At 32.3% G+C, this 21,649-nt stretch overlaps 1 protein-coding gene across 1 annotated transcript; it reads right to left on the bottom strand.

The window, feature by feature from the left end:
* Positions 1–9,210: 9,210 nt before the first annotated feature.
* Positions 9,211–15,139, bottom strand: LOC127715544 (uncharacterized). Its single transcript, XM_052221633.1, has 7 exons — positions 15,067–15,139; positions 14,197–14,394; positions 12,986–13,224; positions 12,512–12,707; positions 11,217–11,324; positions 10,508–10,624; positions 9,211–9,909 (listed from the first exon to the last, which is right to left on the bottom strand). The coding sequence occupies exons 2-7, from the start codon at positions 14,257–14,259 to the stop codon at positions 9,619–9,621; spliced, it is 1,014 nt and encodes a 337-aa protein (XP_052077593.1). The 5' UTR covers positions 14,260–14,394; positions 15,067–15,139; the 3' UTR covers positions 9,211–9,618.
* Between the last annotated feature and the right edge of the window lie 6,510 nt (positions 15,140–21,649).

Raw genomic sequence — 21,649 nt, 5'->3', positions numbered from 1 at the left:
GAATGCCGTTGAAAAACACGTCCTCCAAACGTAACAAATATGTTTTCAATTAAAAAATCAAGCATCTTGATAATGTCAGTTTCAGAGAATTTGTTTTTTGAATCAGATGGATAAAAAAATCATCATATAAAACACCGACCAGTCGTAGCAGGTATTTATCCGTCCCTCATCCCTAACAACAAAAAAAGGACACTATAAGTACATATATGAGAGTACTCGTAGTTTCTGAGAGCTAGTTCAAAGCTGATAAAAACATATAAAAAAAAAATCATGTATCTAAGACTATAATATCAATCAGTACACATCCAACATCCAATGGATATAGTGTAAAGACGTCATTAACAGTCAGAGAAAAAACATGACTTTGATGGTGACACAATTTTCCAATGTAATGTTTGAAGTGACTTATATCCATCAGAACTGCATCTTAATGCTCTATTTTTAATTAAAAAAATCTAACTGAGGTTGAACTTGATTTCGAATAAACGAATATATTTTTAACAAATAAAAACATTCACTGCATTAGTTTCAACAAATAATTTGCTGGTGTAAAATGTAAACCGTCTGGTCTTTTCTCTTGCGAAATCAGTCGTAGGTACACATTATTTGGCCCGTCCTGGACGCCCACCATATACTGAACACGACTAAGTGTTGGCATAAGATATACGAGATCAGAGGACACAGCTTGGAGATAACGAAATTTCTCTGCATGCGGAATGCTATGAATAAAACCAAACAATCTATAGTAATTGGCGATACTGGACTTTTCTCACTGTGTTGAAGACCCATTGGTGGCCTTGGGCTGTTGTATGCTATTTGGTCGAGTTGTTGTTTCTTTGACACATTCCCCATTTCCATTCTCAATTTAATTGATAGGAAAATACATGGCAAGAGTTTTTGAAATTTTACAACACCTTCGATATGCGTTCGAAGTGTGTTCTAAATTAAAGCCTATTACATGCTATTAGTATGGCAGATACATTATGATCAGTTGCTTTTGCTAATGTAAAAGAAAAAAAAATAAGTCAGAAAAACGATGTACAGAAAACTCAAGATAGAGAAGCCATAAAAAATTAATATCTGGGTATTTCTAGTATATACAGTCATATCGTCAAATCAAACTTAAAATTAAAAATAAAATGAACGGAAGACATGCAACAGTCTACAAAACACAATATAGAAAACTAAAGAGTGAGCAACACGAACCCCACCAAAACAGGGGGAGGTCTCCGGTGCTCCGAAAGGGTAATCATTCTGCTTCACATGTGGCACTCGTCGTGTTGCTCATGTAGATACAAAGTCTTATTCGGTAGTTCATATTTTAGAAAAAGAGGACGGGATATAGTTACGACAATTGGAACTATCCGTCATCATCTGCGAAACACATATTCCATAACGCAACCCGTGATGGCGTCCGTAAAATTTTCGAATGGATGACTTTAACTTTACCACTTGGAACTCTTGGTTTAATAGGTTCCTTGTAAGTAGCAACCTTTTATCAAGGAACATATAAAGGAAATGGACGTTGCTGGAATGTTGTTGCACATAAATGGAAAATTCACAATTGGGAAGTTGAAAACATATATTTTGTCATAAAGTTTTATCTCAACGGACCCTTATTGCCAATTTCTAGATGTAAGTCAAGATATGAGGCAGACTTATATTTAACTGTATCTGTTGTGTCCTTATTTCAATTTAGGTGTGATAGATGCGTTCAACATAGTGACATATAAACTTTGAATGATATGCGATTCGAATGTTGAACTTGAAATTTTAAATTATAAGAGAAAAACTATTTACTCTGAAATCTCAAGATTTAGTTAGTGGGGACAAAAACTGAACGTAAGCAATGTTTGTTGTTGTGTAACGTGAGAAACTTAATCCTTTGATAAGTTCCGTCTTTTGTAACCTAGACAAACTTCACCTATCCATGATAATCACACAGATATAACGGTCATCTAAAGTAAACATTCGGGAAATTCGAAGTTAAAGAGTAAGGATGGTATGCCACAACATTTAGATAATCGTTAATTACTTTTATAAAGGCAATCAAGAGTGAATGCAAATTTTAAAACACATTATTCTATATATAAATTGTGGAATCAAAAGCAAAGTATTGTTCTTGTCTACCAACGTTGGTGTCCGAGTAGAAATTGGCATCATTTCATTTAGAAACTTTTTATAGAAAACATAAGAAATGTCGTCCTTTCCAGAATCCGACTTTTATATATATATTTATTTATTTATTTAGAAACTACCCCTTTACAACGGAGACACTTGCGGACGGGTGATCCACAAATGCGTCTAACAGCATATGTGATGAATATATACAGACAAGTAAAAAATATTCATATGTAATTTTCAGAGTTAAAATTGGTACATTATAAAATAAGACAGCTTACATAAAAGAAATACACATTATGTACGACAATAATAGTAATTCAAAGTTTAGGAAGTTAGCAGTATCCTTTGACTTCACTTTCTGCTATATAGATGGTGTTCTCTCACTAAATAATTCAAAATTTGGTGACTATGTTGAACGCATCTTTCCCATCGCACTTGAGATAAAGAATACAACAGATAAATTTAAGTCTGCTCAATATCTTGACTTACATCTAGAAATTGACAATTAGTGTTGGGTGAAAACAAACTTTACAACAAAAGAGATGATTTCAGCTTCCAAATTGTGAACTTGCCATTTCTATGTAGCAACATTCAAGCAGCGCCTGCATACGGAGTATATATCTCCCAGTTGATACGATATTCCAGGCCTTGTATTTCCTGTCATGATTTCTTGGTAGAGGTTTGCTGCTTACAAGGAAGCTATTTAACCAAGAGTTCCAAGTGGTGAAGTTGAAATCATCCCTTCGTAAATTTTACGGACGCCATCACGAGTTGGTTGACCGGTATAGAATATCTGTTTCACAGATGACGACTGATATGTTTCAATTGTCGTAACTACAATCCCATACCTGTTTTCCCTAATGTGACTTACCAAATTAGATTTATCACTAGGTTTGTACTTCTATGAGCAACAAAAATGGTGCCACATGCGGAGCAGGATCTGCTTACCCTTCCGGAGCACCTGTGATCACCCCAGTTTTTGGTTGGGTTCGTGTTGCTCAGTCTTTAGTTTTCTATATTGTGTTTTGTGTACTGTTGTTTATCTGTTGGTATTTTTCTTTATTAGCCATGTCGTTGTCAGTTTGTTTAGTTTGAATGTCCCTTTGGTATCGTTCGCCTCTCTTATAAGTGGAAGTAGAATATAAAGAAACCAATATAAACTCGATCATTTACTTGAATAATTACTAACATTATAACTCACACTCGATGATTTTTAACCTTATTCAATAATAGTTAAAAAGAAAAAACTTCGTTTATAGACTATAAGTTAAAACGTTTTGAATGAAATGACTAAATTATGGTCTGTTCTTTTTAAGAAATTGAAACGTTATCTCATGCACATTAAACTGACATATATCTTTGTAAACATATCTATCTTCGTCATACGTTATATCCTGGCGTCTACTTTTTCTGATAGTAGATATTAATTTATGATAGAAAAGGCCTCAAAAGTACTTAATTTCGTAAGAAATTTAACCTTTCAAAGTTGAAACTGAATTGTGTATTTGGACACAATATTTTTACATCATGACATTTATATTCTTCCAATTTTAGAACATGTCTTTTGAAGTATGAAACAACTGTGGTTTACGTTTAGAAAAAAATCTCGAGGCAGTAAGAATTGTAACTGGATTAACTGATGCAAGTTGGGGGGAACTCAAGTAAAGGCGATGATACATTGTGACACAAACTTATTTTCTAAAACAGCTACGATCCATGTTAACTTATTCGAAAAGGTTATCAATTTAACGCCGTAGTAAGAATTTTGAATTGTTTTGTTTTATCGGTACTGACAATGATTTTGAATTTTCATATATACAGATAAGAAAACTTATGGTCCTACATCGTGTCGATACTATGCACTTATATCTTGGCAATGCACAAAATGCAAAAGTCGTGCTTTTCTCTGACTGTTTATGACGTCTCTACATCAAATCCGCTAATTGCGTCCTGATTGCATGATACTTAAGTCTAGGAAAACATCATTTATTTATAAGTTGTAATTGTAAATTGAAACCCTTATATTTGAATCTTTCAACTATAATCTGCGCCAAAGTCAAACTTATACAGTTCCTATAACTCGCACTAATTTGTATCAACAGTCCTTTCTTCCAGCTTATTCTCAGGCTCTGGATCAGTTAATATATGATTATACGAAATTTAAATTCTATAGATACCTTAAAATTCTTGGCAACAGAAGTTTGAATTCGACAGAATCATAATAATTACACATTTTATCTACTTTTAAAGTGTGAATGATTTTTTTTTAAAGGAAGTATTTAACAAAGATATTTATCTTAAATATTGTTTTGGTTTTTTTTCATGAGAGATTTTAAATATTTCAACGTATTCAATATATGATTGGGAGAATATTGACAAACAAATCTGAATTTGCATTACATTTGACAAATTTTTCGGTTCCTGTTTTCTAAGATTTCATGATAAAAATCTTATTTTTTTACTCCAAATAGTCATTTTCTGGTAATTAAATTTTGTCAGTTTCCGTATAGAGTCATCAAATTATGTTACGATGGAAAAGGAGTAGCATTTGACAAATTTTCCGGTTTCCTTTTTTCGGAGATTTTATGATAAAATCTTTGTTTTTGCCTCTAAATTCTAATTTCTGGTCAAGAATTTTTGTCAGTTTTTTTTTTATACAATCATGTTTGTGATGTTTCAAATAGATTTATATTGGAATGATATATGCTGCTCCATCAATAATATAGATATTAAAAATTCCCAGTTTTCAATGATTTTTTTTGTTGAAAAAACTATGATTTTAACCCAAATCCATCTATTTCCAAAGCTATTTTAAAATTTGTCAGACTTTTAGTATATTAAATATCATGACGCCTAGACACACAAATACTTAAACAGTTTCTGTTGCAATTTTGTTGATGTTTATGCCTTTTCTACATAGATTTACTGGACTATTAGCCACCAGCCTCTGATTTCAAACACATATTTTTCCATGGTTGAATAGGAATGCAAAATATTTTAACAATAACCTAGTGACACATGCAGAGATATGCCTTGCCTTTATCTTATTTTGATAGTATAATGCAAATCTTGAATTAAAAATCATGGCAATACTTTAACAAGTAAACTATGCAAAACATTCTTAGTCAACGAACAATGAATGAAGGTGAAGGGCCAGATAATCGATAGGCAACTGAGAAATTGCAATTGCTAGTAAAAACTGCATACCAAATATCATTGACTTACAATAAGTGGCTTGACCTGATCGCAAACTTTAGCGTGGGTCCATATAATCTTCATGAAATGACATGTGCTACACCTGTTTAAATATCATTGACTTTCCATTAGTGGTTCATCTAAAACTGACCTAATCACAATAACATGTAAACTATGCAAACGTTTCAAAGTTAGTTAAGCACGAGTGAGGGGACAAGACCAAATGATCTCCATAGAAAATTTTCCAGTGATGAAACAAACCCTTACCTCATATCAATAAAAGAGAGGCAAAACATACCAAAAGAACATTCAAACTCAAACACTCAAGTTAAAAACAAACTGATAAAGCCACGACAAAAAACGAAAAACGACTAAATGACAAACATCAGTACACTGGAATATCCTTAAGATGGCTACAAAAAAAATAAAATTGTGTGTCAGAATTGTTCTATCAGGAAGTTTGAAAAAACAAATTCAAAAGATAGCCATTTCCATTTTCTAATTGTTAATTACAGAAGGAAATTTCATTAAGCACACATGTACAATGGATACCTAGAGGCGAAAATATGAGAGCTGGTTATATCAATAAAATTATCGATTACGAAATCGGGTGTTTCAGATCTCTTCTTTACCTTTAACATGACCAGACTCAAGCTAGCGAACAATAAGCCAGCGAACAATAAGATGCATCAAGCTAGCGAACAATAAGCTAGCGAACAATAAGAAAACGCGCCAACTTGATCATGCCTAAAAACCGAAGACTTGCAATAACATGAAACGTCCTTTGAAATCTGAAAGCCGGGCATCTAAAATTCCTTTTAGCTAATCCTTTCTCTTTTTAGTGTTCTCTGATTAGAGAATTAATTGTTATTAATTGTGTCATTATAATAAAGACAACAAACCCATCTCTAATCAGAGAACACTAAAAAGAGAAAGGATTAGCTAAAAGGAATTTTAGATGCCCGGCTTTCTGATTTCAAAGGACGCTTCATGTTATTGCAAGTCTTCGGTTTTTAGGCATGATCAGGTTGACGCGTTTTCTTATAGTTCGCTAGCTTGATGCATCTTATTGTTCGCTAGCTTGGTGCATCTTATTGTTCGCTAGCTGGAGTCTGGTTTTAACCTGTATAAGAATGAATTTTCTTGTTGGTCTTATCAGTCAACGAAATGGTTCTTTCCAGGGGCTCCCTTGTTTCACTTTTCAATGTTGACAGTGTTCTTAATTTCATAACTGAAATTGCTTAGCACAATCATGCGTTACCCATCTCTTGCTAAGGAATAAATTGAAGATCGCATGAATACGGATTCAAATAAGGATGAATTATTAACTTGCAAGCCAAATTTGATGATACATAAGCGATATTTTTAAACCTATTTTGACAAAATTGAACCAAATTGACTGCCTATAGCGAAAAATTATTTCAAAATTCCACTTTTACAAATGTTTGAAACAAAAACACAAAATCTCGTTTAAAATGTTTGTCTAAATCTTAGCAAATGCCCCTTTAATATAAAATTAGATAATTATTATTTATTCTAGAATATAAGCTGTAGACTGTTTTACTCAGTCCTTTTATGTGAAAACAATAAGATTATACGACCGTTGTATTTAGTCTTAAGAGCAATCAAACATTATATAATTGCTTGTAATGTTGATGGTACTTGATTGTGCCGAAATGGGTATCAGCAACCTATTGGCCAATCGTTTTTCAAATATTGTTTGAGTTGGTAGTATAATACCGGGTACTAATTCTTCGGACAATTCTTGCACATTGAAAGCTAGATTACCAGAGTATTATTTGAGTTGACGTTCCCTAAACACTCGCTTTGGAATCAGACTAGCGTGACAATACATCCCGTTGTAGTTTACTACAAGGTTGACGGGGATGAGCTGCTCCACAAAAGTATAGTAGTAATCTCAGATGAGATGGGTCACAATTCAGCAACTGTACTATCCATCATCGACCAAATTATACCAGAAATAAAACAGCTACTTCCAACTGTAGAATGTATCCATTACTGGACGGATAGTCCGACATCTCAATATCACAATAAAGCAATATTTAATGCTATTGCTAATCACAGTCTCGATTACGGCATAAGGGCCAAGTGGAACTATTGGGAGGCCGGTCTTGGGAAAGGCCCATGCGATGGGATTGGAGGCACTAGTAACGAATGGCAGACGAAGCGGTGCGTACGGGGAAAGTCGCAATACAAGATCCACATGATTTCTACGCATGGACACAATCACAATCGTGTAGTTTAAAGAGCATCAAGTTCATTTTCTTGCCTAAAGACCAATGTGAAAATAAAAGCAAACTTATTTCCAAACAAAAGCTTCGTCCAATACCAGGTACGATGAAATTACACGCTGTAGCAGAAAAGGGCAATGCTGTAGTTGCTGTTCGTAATACAAGTTGTTATTGCGTAACTTGTTTGTCAGATGAATTTACATGTGAAAATTGGCAGCTGGAAAGAGTTTTGAAGACTGGAACTCAAACGGATGAAACAGCAGAGGCTTCAGATGAACCCAGGGAAACTTATCCAGACGTGGAATATAGCAGTGCAGATTACGTGGCTGCTATCTACTTAAATAAATGGTACATCGGTCAAATAAAAAAATGAAGATATATTAACACCATTGAAATCTCTTTTCTAGAACAGAAGAAAGCAATGTATCAGTGGCTAAGTAGGTCCGATGTTATTTGGGTTGACCGTAAGGAAATTTTGTGCAAGATTTCAAAACCACAACCCTCCGGGAAATCGAAAAGAATGCTTAAAGTAAACCCCGATGATGTAGCAAAAATTGAGGAACTTTACAGTAATAACAATTGACGTGAGCAGAAGATTATGAAATTTTGAAATGTTCGTTACTTATTTCAGTTTATTAAAGTTTACATGTTGTTTCATTGAATTGTCTATAATATACTCTCATCACTTTCAACTGGAAAGTAAATTTTAACTTTTAGTAGCTATATTTCATTCTGAAATTTACAAGAAAATGCGTTTCTGTATGTTGTCATTACAGTAACGTACATTTCGCTTTGGTTGAAACATCGGGAAGTCCTTAATTTCAGATATATATCAAGTTTCTATTATAATGTTGCACTTTTTCATCTTTTTCCCACCATTTCCCAACACTGTCTCCATTCAGAAGGGGCATCGGCTGCTGCAACGGCTGATGTACTGAACAAAAATATGGTCGATTGAAAAGTAACATAGCAAAGGATGGTTATGTTAGAGTCCTTGGAGGATCGACTATCCGGTTCTTATAAAATTGGAATTGAATGCTGTGCTTTTCGCCTTTTCCTTATTTTTCGAAAGCTGCACATTGTCCTGCGAGCTGATCCGACATAAAAGTATTGAGTTTATTTAGTAAATTTATGTTGGTCTGAATTAATGAATTAGAATATAAACTCATGAGCGCAGTGTTGTCAGTGTATGTCCCTGGTACTCGTCACCTTAAAGCTTTCATATGCAATTCCAGAATTGTAAATTCAAAACATTGGGATACAGCTAGGTGGAGCATACGTGTCTACCGACAAATCTAGTTTAATCGAAGGCTGCGAGTCTAAATAGTTTGGATAAGTTCTTCGATGGATGGCAAACTATGACACATACTGTATCTTTGATGAGTATATGAATGCCTTGTTGGTGGAGAATTGAGTTTTGTTTCATTTATAATATGTTATATTCTTTAAGTTCGATTTAGAACATTTAAGTGTGGAGTTTTGAGTTTGTGAAAAATATAGGGATATGCATGACTCGTATTCGTGCTTGTTTTAGTGTTCTACCTCATTACAAAATGCATTATAAGAGATGTATGTTATATTAGGATCAACAAAATGCATGAAAAAAACAGAACAAATTTCACTATCGATATAATATTTTATTTGATTATTTATCTAAATAAAACCATAACATCTGAAATAACATAATTTCACCATAATGACACGTATTTCTTATCCAAGTTATTTGCCGCATTTGCTATATATTTTGATATCCCTTCAACCTTACATTTTCATTCAAGAAAGCAACTGAATGGTAACAAAATACAGTAAAACATGTCGGGCGGACAATGCATTGCTTTACCGCAGTTTTTTTACTTAGAAGCGAAAGAATTGCGGAAATGACAGCTATAATCTTGCAGAGTAACTTTATAGAATTGTAATGTTAACCAGTAAAATGGTAATTGATGCCAACCATAAAAAGCAATAACATGGTAATTTAGTCAAAATCAACACGACATATATATAAACAGTCGCCTTAATCTTATTAAACAAATATATATGATAACATTTAGTATCCTTTTGCAAAACCTTTTGTTATAAGCTGTCCCTTTTCTTGCAGGTAAAGAGCTGGCCAGACGGGTACCTTAACTTTCCGTCCTTTATCTTTCTGTTTATAAAATATATATTTTGTTGTATCAAATGTTTCGTTATATTCAGGCCAGGCAATGTACATTGGAGGATCAAGAATACACATGTACCACAATAACTCGGCTGCTTTGTGGATAAACTTAATGACTGAAGGTGACAATCGCTGGGTATCCATACCAAGCTCGTCCTTTATCACTTCAACTTTAAACCGCTGCAATAAAATAAATCTACTTTAACGTATCTGTTTAAAAAAAGTTAGTGTAATTATTGATATAATAATACAATTAACAAGTGCGAGATATAAGTTATTGGTTTGATAGTAAAGAAAAAGGAAAGAATTACAATAAAAGCAACAAAAACAGGTAACAATTTTCCTCGTTCAGCGTTAGGTTCCATTAATTAGTTTAAAAAAAGTTCAGGATATGTTACGGTCGAGTTTCCATAATTTCTGAGAGGAAAAGTCTTCTTTGCCCAAATTATTTTTAATTTTCGAGATATATCCATATAACAGAACACTCACGTAGTAAAATAATTAGACCGTTGGTTTTCCTGTTTGAATTGTTTTACACTAGTCATTTTGGGGCCCTTTATAGCTTGCTGTTCGGTGTGAGCCAAGGCTCCGTGTTGAAGGCCGTACTTTGACCTATAATTGTTAAATTTTTATACATTGTGACTTGGATGGAGAGTTGTCTCATTGGCACTCATACCACATCTTCTTATTTATATTTGAAATGTTGTAAACAAGTCAACAGTTTTACAAACAATAAGTTTTCATCAAGATTCAAATTGTTATTAGTTATTTAACATACATCTACCACAGCATCAACTGATGAGGTAGCCATCTGCTTCCTAAAATCTCTGGCTTGTTGTAAAACTAGATTGGACGACAGTCTCCCTGTTCGTGGTGTTTTTGCTACTGTGTTACTCTGCAATATCATAACAATGTACACATTTCTTGCACTTTCAAAATAAGTTCAATGCATGAAAGTTCTAATGATATAACGACTTTTTGCATTCTTGCATAACCACTTTATCAGTTTATTTTTATACATAAATCTGTTGTTTTTTAATCAAATCAAACATTTCCTTTACTGATCATTTACGACAGAGAAGATTAATAGATTTCATTTTGAACCAGAAGGAGTCACTAAAAACTGAAATTAAACCAATTGAAAACTAATGTTTTTTGTAGCCTAACTGACTATTGCGTCAGACCCACATATATTTGAAAGATCATACATTCTTTAAGTTTGTACAGTAAATACATATATTATTAGTTGTCTTTTCTACTTTTTATAATAAAACCAATGGCGCCTCATGTCTCAATCAAGATATAGAAAACAAAATATTATAATGATCAACCATTTAAACACTAAATACTTCATAATGATACCTCTATTTTGCAGATACATTAAATTTTTCTTTTTAAAAGTTAAACCGCTGAAATACAAGGGAGTGGTGGTAAAAACATCAAGTAGTTCAAACAACTGTCTCAAGTAAATCTTTTTACCATCTTACCAATCGAGAAGCAGGTTTTACACCAGGATCTGCTACAGGTTGTGACATGGCCTCAGAAAGTTCATCTAACTGCTCTGCGGCCAGCTTTTTACACCAAGTGTAGCCATACTGTAGAAATAGGGATAGCTATTATAAAATCATGAGCATAAAATATGTACTAATTTAGTATAACGATAGTCGGTATATTATATACTTGTATCACATTTGATGGTACCTATACTTCACAATACGTGTAATTAATACATTTGCTATTTCATTTTAATTCAATTTAATTTGACAATTTACAGAATGATAATTTTACACTTTTTAAAACTGATTTACAAGAACTGTAATTTGTATTATTAGGAAATGTGGGTTGAATAATTATGTGTTTTCTTGTTTGAGTGCATTTAATTCTACATCTTATCATTGCATTCATTTATTTTTTTAAATTTTTATAGTAACGAGGGCTCAATTTAATTTTTTGCATAATCAGGTTATATGACATTTTTATATGTATTTTAACCTTCTTTAAGATTACTCATTCAATTAACAACAATGATTCCGGAAAAGTACACACACTATACTTTCTACAAACAGAATACATTTCAAAGCCGCTCTATATTCTGTAATATTTTTATATATTCCGTGCGTCAGAAGCGCTTTTCTGGAATAAACTTCATCCGAAACGCTCAAACTTAAATATTTGAAATCAGGGATGTAAAATACGTAAAAAAGGACCTAAATAATAGCTAAATTGATCTAGGGTCAATTTTACCGTAGGAAGTTTAAAACTACGTTTAAAAAAACGGGGAAATTTAAAAAGAAGATGTGGTATGCTTGCCAACTCTCCACCAGAGACCAAATGACATAGAAGTTAACAACTATTTAGTATAGGTCACCGTACGGCCTTGAACATTGAGCAAAACCCATACCGCATAGTCACCTATAAAAGGCCCCGAAATGACAAATGTAAAACAATTCAAACGAGAAAACTAACGGCCTGATTTATGTACAAAACAATGAACGAAAAACAAATATGATATACAACCACTGAATTACAGGCTCATGACTTGGGACAGGCACATACAGAATGTGGCGGGGTTAAATATGTTTGCGGGCGTCCTTTATTCATGCAAGTCCGTACCGAAGTAATGACTTAAGAATAATTATAGACTTTTCTTTTGGTGTATAAAGCTAGAGCATCATGAACAGTGTTAGTAAATGTATTTTTTATATATATTTTCAGATCCTACAAGTCATAAACGTTTATACGACAATAAGCTAACTTGATAAAAATTCTTTTTTGCACCTACTCTGATTATTCGAAGTAGTTTATATATTGCATAGTCCTCCTCCTCTGATGTTTGATGCTTCCGTTGTCCTTGTTTGGTGCCAATCAATCCCACAGCAGCGTACCATTCTACTTCATACAGATTCTTAAATTTATCAGCTATTTTTGTAGGACTAAGATGTTCAGGAAAAGAATCCCTAGCGGATATGCTGCCAATCCTTTTATATGGTAAATAGACAAGAAGACGTTGTTAATATTACTTCTTAGCAATATCAATATATTGTATTGACACAGTCATGTAATTTTTAATTGGTTTGAAATGAGCTAAAGTTGAATATATTAATTATTTTTACTTTCTTTTCCAATATTTTGTCTAGAATAGATACTAAAACCGCTCGTTATTTTTTCGTTCAAAACCACATTAGCATATTATCATTGCATATATATGATTGTTATCTTTACTATGAATAATGAATGAAGAAAATCACTTTATTACCTGCTTCTAAGTTCATTTATTTCTGCTCCTTTTCTTGCAATAACTTCTTCTTGTTTACCCAATTTCCTTTCTAATTTTTCATAGGCTTCTATTGGAACATAAGAGATGGATAGAGCCTTAGAATCAGATCTTGGAGATTCATAACTCTGACTACGAGGACTATATTCATCTTTGGGTTGCAGCCCCGGTATGGAGGTATGGACGTTAGGAATAGCTTTGTAGGTACCACCATCTTTACCCTGCAGTATTTGGTGAAATAAAAAGTAAACATGTGTAGTATTACTATGAAATGTATCAATACAACGTTTGCATCTCTCAGATGATTAATTAAATTTAAGAAGTCGTGCCACTTTGAACCATTCTTACAATAAAGTCAACAATTCTTCACCGATATTCAAATCTCCTAAATCCATTTATAAGATACACATCATGGCAAACACAAAATCGCATGAACTCCAAAAGTGGCAAAAGTAGGTGCGTCGACAGGGTAAGCGTCTCCTGCTATGCATGTTTCACCCGCCATGCGAATCCTCACTCAATCAAAATTTACAAATCAGATGACTATAGAAAACAATAACAGTCTCTATGGTATAATTGACACCATATTTTCATCAACTGATAGATATAATATAACTAAAATGGCTGAGTAAATCTAATATCATTTGGAATATTTCAAAAAAGTTTTCAAACATTATATAGCTAAGATGACCACTGCAATCTAAAATGTATAATCTAATGATGAAGTATTATAGGTACATTATGCAATTATAGATTCGATCATTGCCATGTGAAAGAGAAAATTTGTAATTCACAATTTTGAAACAAGATCAAATAGTCAGCATACGGCATGGCATTAGGAAGCACAAGTAAAATTGACACTATTGGACTAGTGCCCGTGGGATGGCAATGACAAGCCAATTCAACACATCTGTAAATATATTGTAGAGAGTCCAATCAATATTCAACCATTCATACATAAGTGGTCATTTAACGTTTACAGAATACGTCTAAAAACGTTAATTTGATTCCTATGGGCTTTTCTTCAACACAAAATTGGTTCAACATCTTAGGTTAGTATGCTAAATGTGTAGTGTGGCTAAAATACACCACACTCCTAGCCCATACATTACCAGGTACAACTGGTAACCTCTTTTTTCAGTCTTTTGCTTGATCCTATAAGTTATAATCATTTTTATTTGTAAAACACTCACATATGAACGTTCTAAGTCACTATAAAGCTTTGTAAAGTTCTGAAGTTCTCTAAATTCTTCCATGGCTGTTTTCCCTTTAGGTCGCCAGTTATCACAAGCTTTCTTTAGAACTACATACAGGTTACTGGCAGTCAAAAAGTCAGAATCAGCTGCTATCTGCTTATCTATTCTTTGAATGTTTTGTACGTATGCATTATACTAAAAATAACAAGATTTATTAAAGACAAGAAATGTGGTATGATCGCCAATGAGACAACTCTCCATCAGAGACCAAATGACATAGAAGTTAACAACTATATGTCATGACCACCGTACGTTCCTTTGTATTACTCGTGCAAAGTTTTGTCCTACTTATCCATGCTTCTATCTTAAATTCAGTGGACAAGTATAAATACTTTCTTTTTCATATCGATGACAATTAAATTTGCTTTACTTTTACCATATATAAGTCAAACTTCGTTCGACAATGATGCACGTATGAAACAAGTGTTCCCTTCCTCTCTTTCACATACATACGCTTAAATGACAAGCTCGAGTATTAATCATTTTAACAGGTTTACTTTTGGATAAGAAGTATGCAGTATTAAAGCATTTATACATCATTTAATTTAGAATTAGATTATGTATAGGATAGATTCAATCTCTGGATAATGTGAGAATTTTAAAAATAGGTAAATTCGAAAGTTGTTTAGGTTAAGATATTTGGATCAGAGAAGCTTACTACTTCAACATTATAATTTACGTTGATAGACGCTTAACGTTAATATAAGTTTATCGCTTTATGCTTTTACAAGTGTCTTTTGGTTACTAATTTTCGCTTTATATATTGAAAATCATTATTTTCCGTAAAAGAAACTATTATTGTCTTACCTCTTTACAAGATTTTATTTCACAACATATCAAATTATATAAAACAATATCAAATATTATCAGATTACAATTATATTAACAACTTTAATTAATTAAATTCATAATGTGCTACATATAAATATAAGATAGCCATTTAACCTTGTCTCGATACTTCTTGAGGAGGTGGTATTCATTATCCATAAGTGTGACATATTCTCGGTCCGCCACGTCTAATGTCCGCTTGTTGATATAGGACTCCATGTCTTGAAGAATCACCTCGATATTTGGCCGTCTTCTGTACTCTCGGGGGATGAAATAATCACCCCGACCAACCGGTTGTATTACTGACATTATAAACTTTCAATGATCTACAAATAGATAAAACAGATTACCTGTAAAATAAGAACAAAATATAGGGAGGATTTTGCTAATCGGTTAGCAATCATATGCGACAATGAAAACCCATAACTCCTAAGGAAAATCTAGGAACAAAACTTTAATGATTAAAACAAAATCGTTGGTGGAGAATGAGAAAGGGTATATCGAATTGTATTGTAATGTTCCGAAATTATATCATTTTCCCCTAACAAACTAGGTAGCAAAATTATATAAAGTAATGGCAGTCAGTAACAGCCAAATGAAAATCGACACCTCAATATGATCTGCTATATAAAAAATCCTAGCCAGTTAAAAAATAAATAATCGCATTTTTTCTTGATATTCTATTGTGTTGCCAATAAGATATATGTTTTCTAACATTAAAAAAAACTTAAGAAGTATGACAGCCCTAGCATGAACAGTTGACGAAACTCTGCTATAGGAAAATCTTTTTAAAAAGAACGAAACATTGGACATGAGTAAACAGTATTCAAACTTCATATGAAGCCAATAAGGTCTTTTTACAATTTATCATGCGATTGAAATATATTGCTAGTAAAATTGGATGGGAAAGGCAGCATATAAATGAAATATTTCAGGAAATGTTATTGTCTTGAGAGTTTAGTAAAAATAAAAAAAAAATAAAAATAAAAATAAACAAACGAACGTGTTTCGAAACATAGAAAAACTCGATCAATAATATCACGATTAGATACTATACATACGGATATTGATTAAAGCCCACTTTTGAAATTCATGAACAATAAAGAAGCCCAAGAATCGTAGCTTAAATGTTTGCTATATTTGATATTAATTAGGCATTAGATCCTTGTAACCGTTAAATTATGGAAGGTTTGACTAGTTTGTATATGTACAAAGCTATGTAGTTATACCATAAAGAAATAAAACTTCGTAAAAGAAATAAGAAAGGAGATACTTGCAATATGTATATCTCAAATATATTTAAAACAATTATGCCGATGGTGAATTAGTAATGTCTTAAAGATGTTCTTTAAATTAATTAAGGAAGAATAAAAAGTTACAAATAGGACCATGAATATAACGAAGGACATAAAAATAATCCCAAATCACCAATAATTCACAAAACATAACAAAGAAAAATAAGTCAAGTTTTAGAAACACAAACCAAATAAAAAGGGGTGAGGTATAAAGTGCTCCGGGAAGGGTCGGAAGAAACCTACTTATCTGGGTAAAGCCGCGATTCGGTTGTTAACTTAAGTAATGATCGGCGAAGTTTTGAAGAAAACTGGAACACAACCGTGAAATCCTATATTTTTCTGATATACGAAAAAGGGTATTGCCTAGATTAATGGCAATATGACCTCTGTTTGAAAAGAAAAGATAAAAAAAATAAACGTGTGCCTATAACATCTTTTTCCATATTTGAAAATTGATATCAAGAAGACAGCTAGCTGCAAGTTTGCATTGACATGAATTGGTATTTGTAAAAAGGCTTCCCGAATATAAATTATTAAAAACATAGATTGATTTAGAAAACAGATTATGCCCCTATGTAAATTTGAAGTTGAAGATGAATTACACTTCACCATAAAATGTACCAAACTCAATGAGTTGAGGAATATTTTTTTTCAGAATATTTCAGATTTTTTACCATCTTTCAATAATCTTTTAGACATTGAAAAATTCCATCTCATATTTCAAAGAAATGATTATGATGTAAGTAAATGTTGCATAAAAGGTATTTTAATGTGATGTACAAGTTCAGGCGTTCACTAACTTGAGTTATTTTACGTTATGTGTTATATAAATTGTATTACTATTATGTAAGACTGTACCTCCTCAGTCAAATAGATAGAAGGGAAAAAATAATAATAATAAATTGCAAAATTCTATATATCTTTTTCTATTTCTTTTTATGTTTTGTTTTGATATATTAAACATATATACTACCATTTTATGTACATATAATTGATTGTAATGATAAATGTTTGTTCTTTGTTTGTGTGTTGATGACAATCCAGATTTTGGATTTTATATCAATAAAATCTTTGACTTTGACTTTGACTTTGGCTTTACATTGATTTTAATATATTTTCGAGCGACTCCGTTAGTAGGTCATTTTGTGAAACATCGTTATTAATGTATAATGACAATTACCATGGCTGCGAATACCCAAAGGATCAGAGTTGAAAATATGCAACACATTCACACGCATCAGGATCATCATGATATTGACTAGCTATTACATCAATTTTGCCATCAGCAGAACAAAAGAGTATTGCAGTTTTTAGTGAGTAGGTCTTTGCCTTCTTCGGATCATCTCCCCTTTTATCAATAATACAATATGAATAATATCATGTGAAGTTGAACCTAACTTCAGACTCGTTTGAGTAAAGATATATCTGGTTGGGTGTATATTCATGGTATATAAATGATTCTCGTATTGTATAAATTTGATTCTAAAATTCTGGCGAAAATCATGAACCTTTGTAAAGTTAAAGAATTTCATAACTGTTAAAGTACGTTGTATATATGGCCATATGTGTAAAAAACGGTATTTTAGTGTCATTGAGGATACTTTTCATAATTATCAAAATCAGTTTTAATAGTTCATATCTTTTATTGCAATTTGTGTACTTTAACCTATCACATTCACTGTCATGAAAAATTTACATAGTCATCCTATATTCTCATTGTGGTTCTAAAAATTGCATGTCTATTTTTTATTGTTAAAAAGAAGCGGAAGATACAAATGGGACATTCAAAATTCATAAGTTGAAGAGAAACTGATAAAGCCATGACACACAAAAAAAAAAGAAAAACCACAAAAAGAAAAACCATTCCACAAAATACTACAAAGAAAACTATAAAGACTGAGCAACACGATCACCACTAAAAACCAGTTTGAACTCAGATGCTCCGGTAGAGTCAGAAGATCTTTAAAATGTCACTAACGATGGCATACAAATTCGTTTGAATTACTTTAGAAGGATTAATATTAGATTGATACATTTTTTCTACTAAAATATAACATGTACATATGCAACGAAATATTTTGAATACATGTTCATGTATCAAAATAAAGAATTTAATTATGTTTAAATCCTGGCACCGTTTCCTTACCTTCTGTTAGAATCTTTAAAGTTCCACTGAAACTTAATATCGGAAATATCGACTAAATGAATGTTTAATAACACTTTCAATGTTTTTGAATAGAATTAGATATACCTTGACAAATCAATATAAAGTTTCATTGTCTAAAATACATGATCTGTCAAACAACCAGAAAAGGCCCACAAAGCAAATAAAAAGAAAGTTTAACAATGTATTGTTAGACAATTTTATGAATGTCATGAATGGCTTACAACCTAGTTAAATGGGTTCATAAAATCAAAACACATGCATATTTGTTTTCACGATAACATTTTGTTCTATCAACTAGATTAAAAAGTAAACGCAAATATACTGTATTGATTTTGTCCACAAGTAATGATATCGCTGTAACTTTGGAATTCCGATATAAATGTTTAAGGAGGAACAACTCTCTGTATTTGCATTGTTTTCTTTCTATAGAATGCATTGCAAATTAATTTGAAATTCAAATGAAAAAAAAACCAGTTTTTGGATAAGAATATTCCATCAGTAAATCATTTTTTTGAATTTTTAACCAGTGTGTTTAAATATAATGATTTATTTACTGAAATTAAAATGGGAGAACTGCTACCTCTATTTGTCTCTCAAGCTTTTCTCGAGATGTGCACCCTAAATCTCCTTTTATTCATGTCAGATAGTTTTTATATCTTTTTTAATTTTGTAAAGAAATTACACTCCATCAATTAACAGTATTGTGGGTCATACTCTATTAAAAACTGCTTTCATCTTCTTCACTTAGAATTTTGACGGTCATTGTTGACATTCAAATAGATACAAACTAAACGATTATTTTTGCTGTTCTCAATTCTTATAAAAACAATTCCGAAAGATAATGATTAAAAGTAAAATTGAGAACGGAAATGGGGAATGTGTCAAAGAGACAACAACCCGACCATAGAACAGACAACAGCAGAAGGTCACCAACAGGTCTTCAATGCAGCGAGAAATTCCCGCACCCGGAGGCGTCCTTCAGCTGGCCCCTAAACAAATATATATACTAGTTCAGTGATAATGAACGCCATACTAAACTCCAAATTGTACACAAGAATCTAAAATTAAAAATAATACAAGACTAACAAAGGCTAGAGGCTCCTGACTTGGGACAGGCGCAAAAATGCGGCGGGGTTAAACATGTTTATGAGATCTCAACCCTCCCCCTATACCTCTAGCCAATGTAGAAAAGTAAACGCATAACAAAACGCACATTAAAATTCAGTTCAAGAGAAGTCCGAGTCTGATGTCAGAAGATGTAACCAAAGAAAATAAACAAAATGACAATAATACATAAATAACAACAGACTACTAGCAGTTAACTGACATGCCAGCTCCAGACTTCAATTAAACTGATTGAAAGATTATGTCTTCATCGTATGAATATCAGGCACAATCCTTCCCGTTAGGGGTTTAGTATCATACCATCATAACATATATGAGAAGAACATAACCCGTGTCATGCCAACAACTGGTTTTTAAATAAATGTGTTTAGTGCCGATGCAAAGACCCTATAAGTGAATCAATATTAACGCCAATGAATAAAAGTGTTTATATTAGTTTTGTTGTCAATTTTCTTTAATTGTACATTTCGCTTCATAAATATATGCCGTATAGCTAATATCCAGTGTAGAGCGAGACATCAAATCGTATGACGAATGATTTTAGCAAAACTAAAGCTTTTTCAATGGACCAACATGGACTCACCCAGTATTTGGGTTTCCCTGCTATATTTGTCAATCAAACAGTTACTATAACTACCATTCGTCGATCTTTGGATATTATTTGTTTCTTGGTTGTCTGCGTTAAAATTATTCTTTGTTGTTTTTAGGATAAATTAAACTATTACTTTTCTACTTTGAATTTTCACATTTGATCATCCCTGGGCCTTCCATAGCTTATACTTAAGGAATCACATTAATGTAGTTGAAGAGTTGCTGTCGTCAATTGGTAATTTCAATTGCGACGCGTATCGGAGCCAGTTAAACGGATATTTGCCACCGTCAAATCAAAAACTCTTCAACTACAGTACTGATATTCCGGGTCTCATGCATTACAAAATGAAAAAAAAAACGGTTGAGCTTGAAAGTACTATACGGTATAGGTAATGTTCATTGTTGAAGGTCTTACGATGACCTGTAATTGTTCACATACTTGTTCTTTCGTCTTTGGTGGATAGTTGTCTCATTTGCAATCACACCACATAACTTTATTTCTATATTTATTTTGTTCAACTTTGCAAAACAATATCAAAAATTATTTTTCAGTTATATCAGATTTCATATATACCATTCTACTAAGAAAACTCAAAATATGTATCTATGATTGTGTGTAGTATATGTAATATAAACGACATATTTTGAAAAATGTAGAAATTTAAAAAATACACATTTTAAATTAATATATCACAACAAAATGAACAAATTGTCCCATGAAGGCTTGTCAGATTTAAATAATTTGAACCATTACTGAATCCTCCCCTCCCCCCCCCCCCCCCCAAAAAAAAATCAAATGGATCAAATATGATTTTCCAAGTTCGTTGTCAAGATTTATGAAGTCCTGTCATTTCATTTAATAAAAAAAAAGACACTCCGGAATTTTGTGCCAGTGAAAGTTTTAAGAGAGGCTGTATTTTTCACAAATTAAGGCAGTCAGCTATATTACTGATTCAATTTCTTGAAATTCTTCATTTGCAACTGAAATTGTTTAACAAAATAGACTGAAATGTTTTCTTGGATAATTTGAAGACTATGCACTTACATCATGATAGCTAGTTGAAAAAATGTTCAATTCAGCAATATCTTTTGACCAGATACATCTGTCAATATTCATTATTATGTTTCAAAATTCTTCACTTGGTGAATCAATCAAGTGGGGTTCTATCTGTGGCATGCACACATTTCTATGAAATTCAGACACTTAAGCTGTAATGGTGGTGATACATGAACATTTTAAAGAGTGTGACGATGAAATAGCATTCATTACGTTCTACGGTAACCTTTAACTTATAGCAACTTATACTTATTTAGTGATGCATTTGTTATTGCAAATGGAACTTTTTTCACGTTAAAGATATCTTACATAAACCAGAAAAATAAA

Source organism: Mytilus californianus, unplaced genomic scaffold (genome assembly GCF_021869535.1).
Source record: "Mytilus californianus isolate M0D057914Y unplaced genomic scaffold, xbMytCali1.0.p SCAF_9, whole genome shotgun sequence".
NCBI lineage: Eukaryota > Metazoa > Mollusca > Bivalvia > Mytilida > Mytilidae > Mytilus > Mytilus californianus.
This window is presented reverse-complemented; position numbering and strand designations above follow the sequence as displayed.

Bases quoted from the DNA above. Each gene is read 5' to 3' on its own strand.
- LOC127715544 (XM_052221633.1), bottom strand. From the start codon at position 14,259: ATGGAAGAATTTAGAGAACTTCAGAACTTTACAAAGCTTTATAGTGAC. The intron at 13,225-14,196 runs GTGAGTGTTTTA...CAAATACTGCAG, and splicing joins GTGACTTAGAACGTTCATAT to GGTAAAGATGGTGGTACCTA. The intron at 9,910-10,507 runs GTATGTTAAATA...ATTTTATTGCAG, and splicing joins CAGTTGATGCTGTGGTAGAT to CGGTTTAAAGTTGAAGTGAT.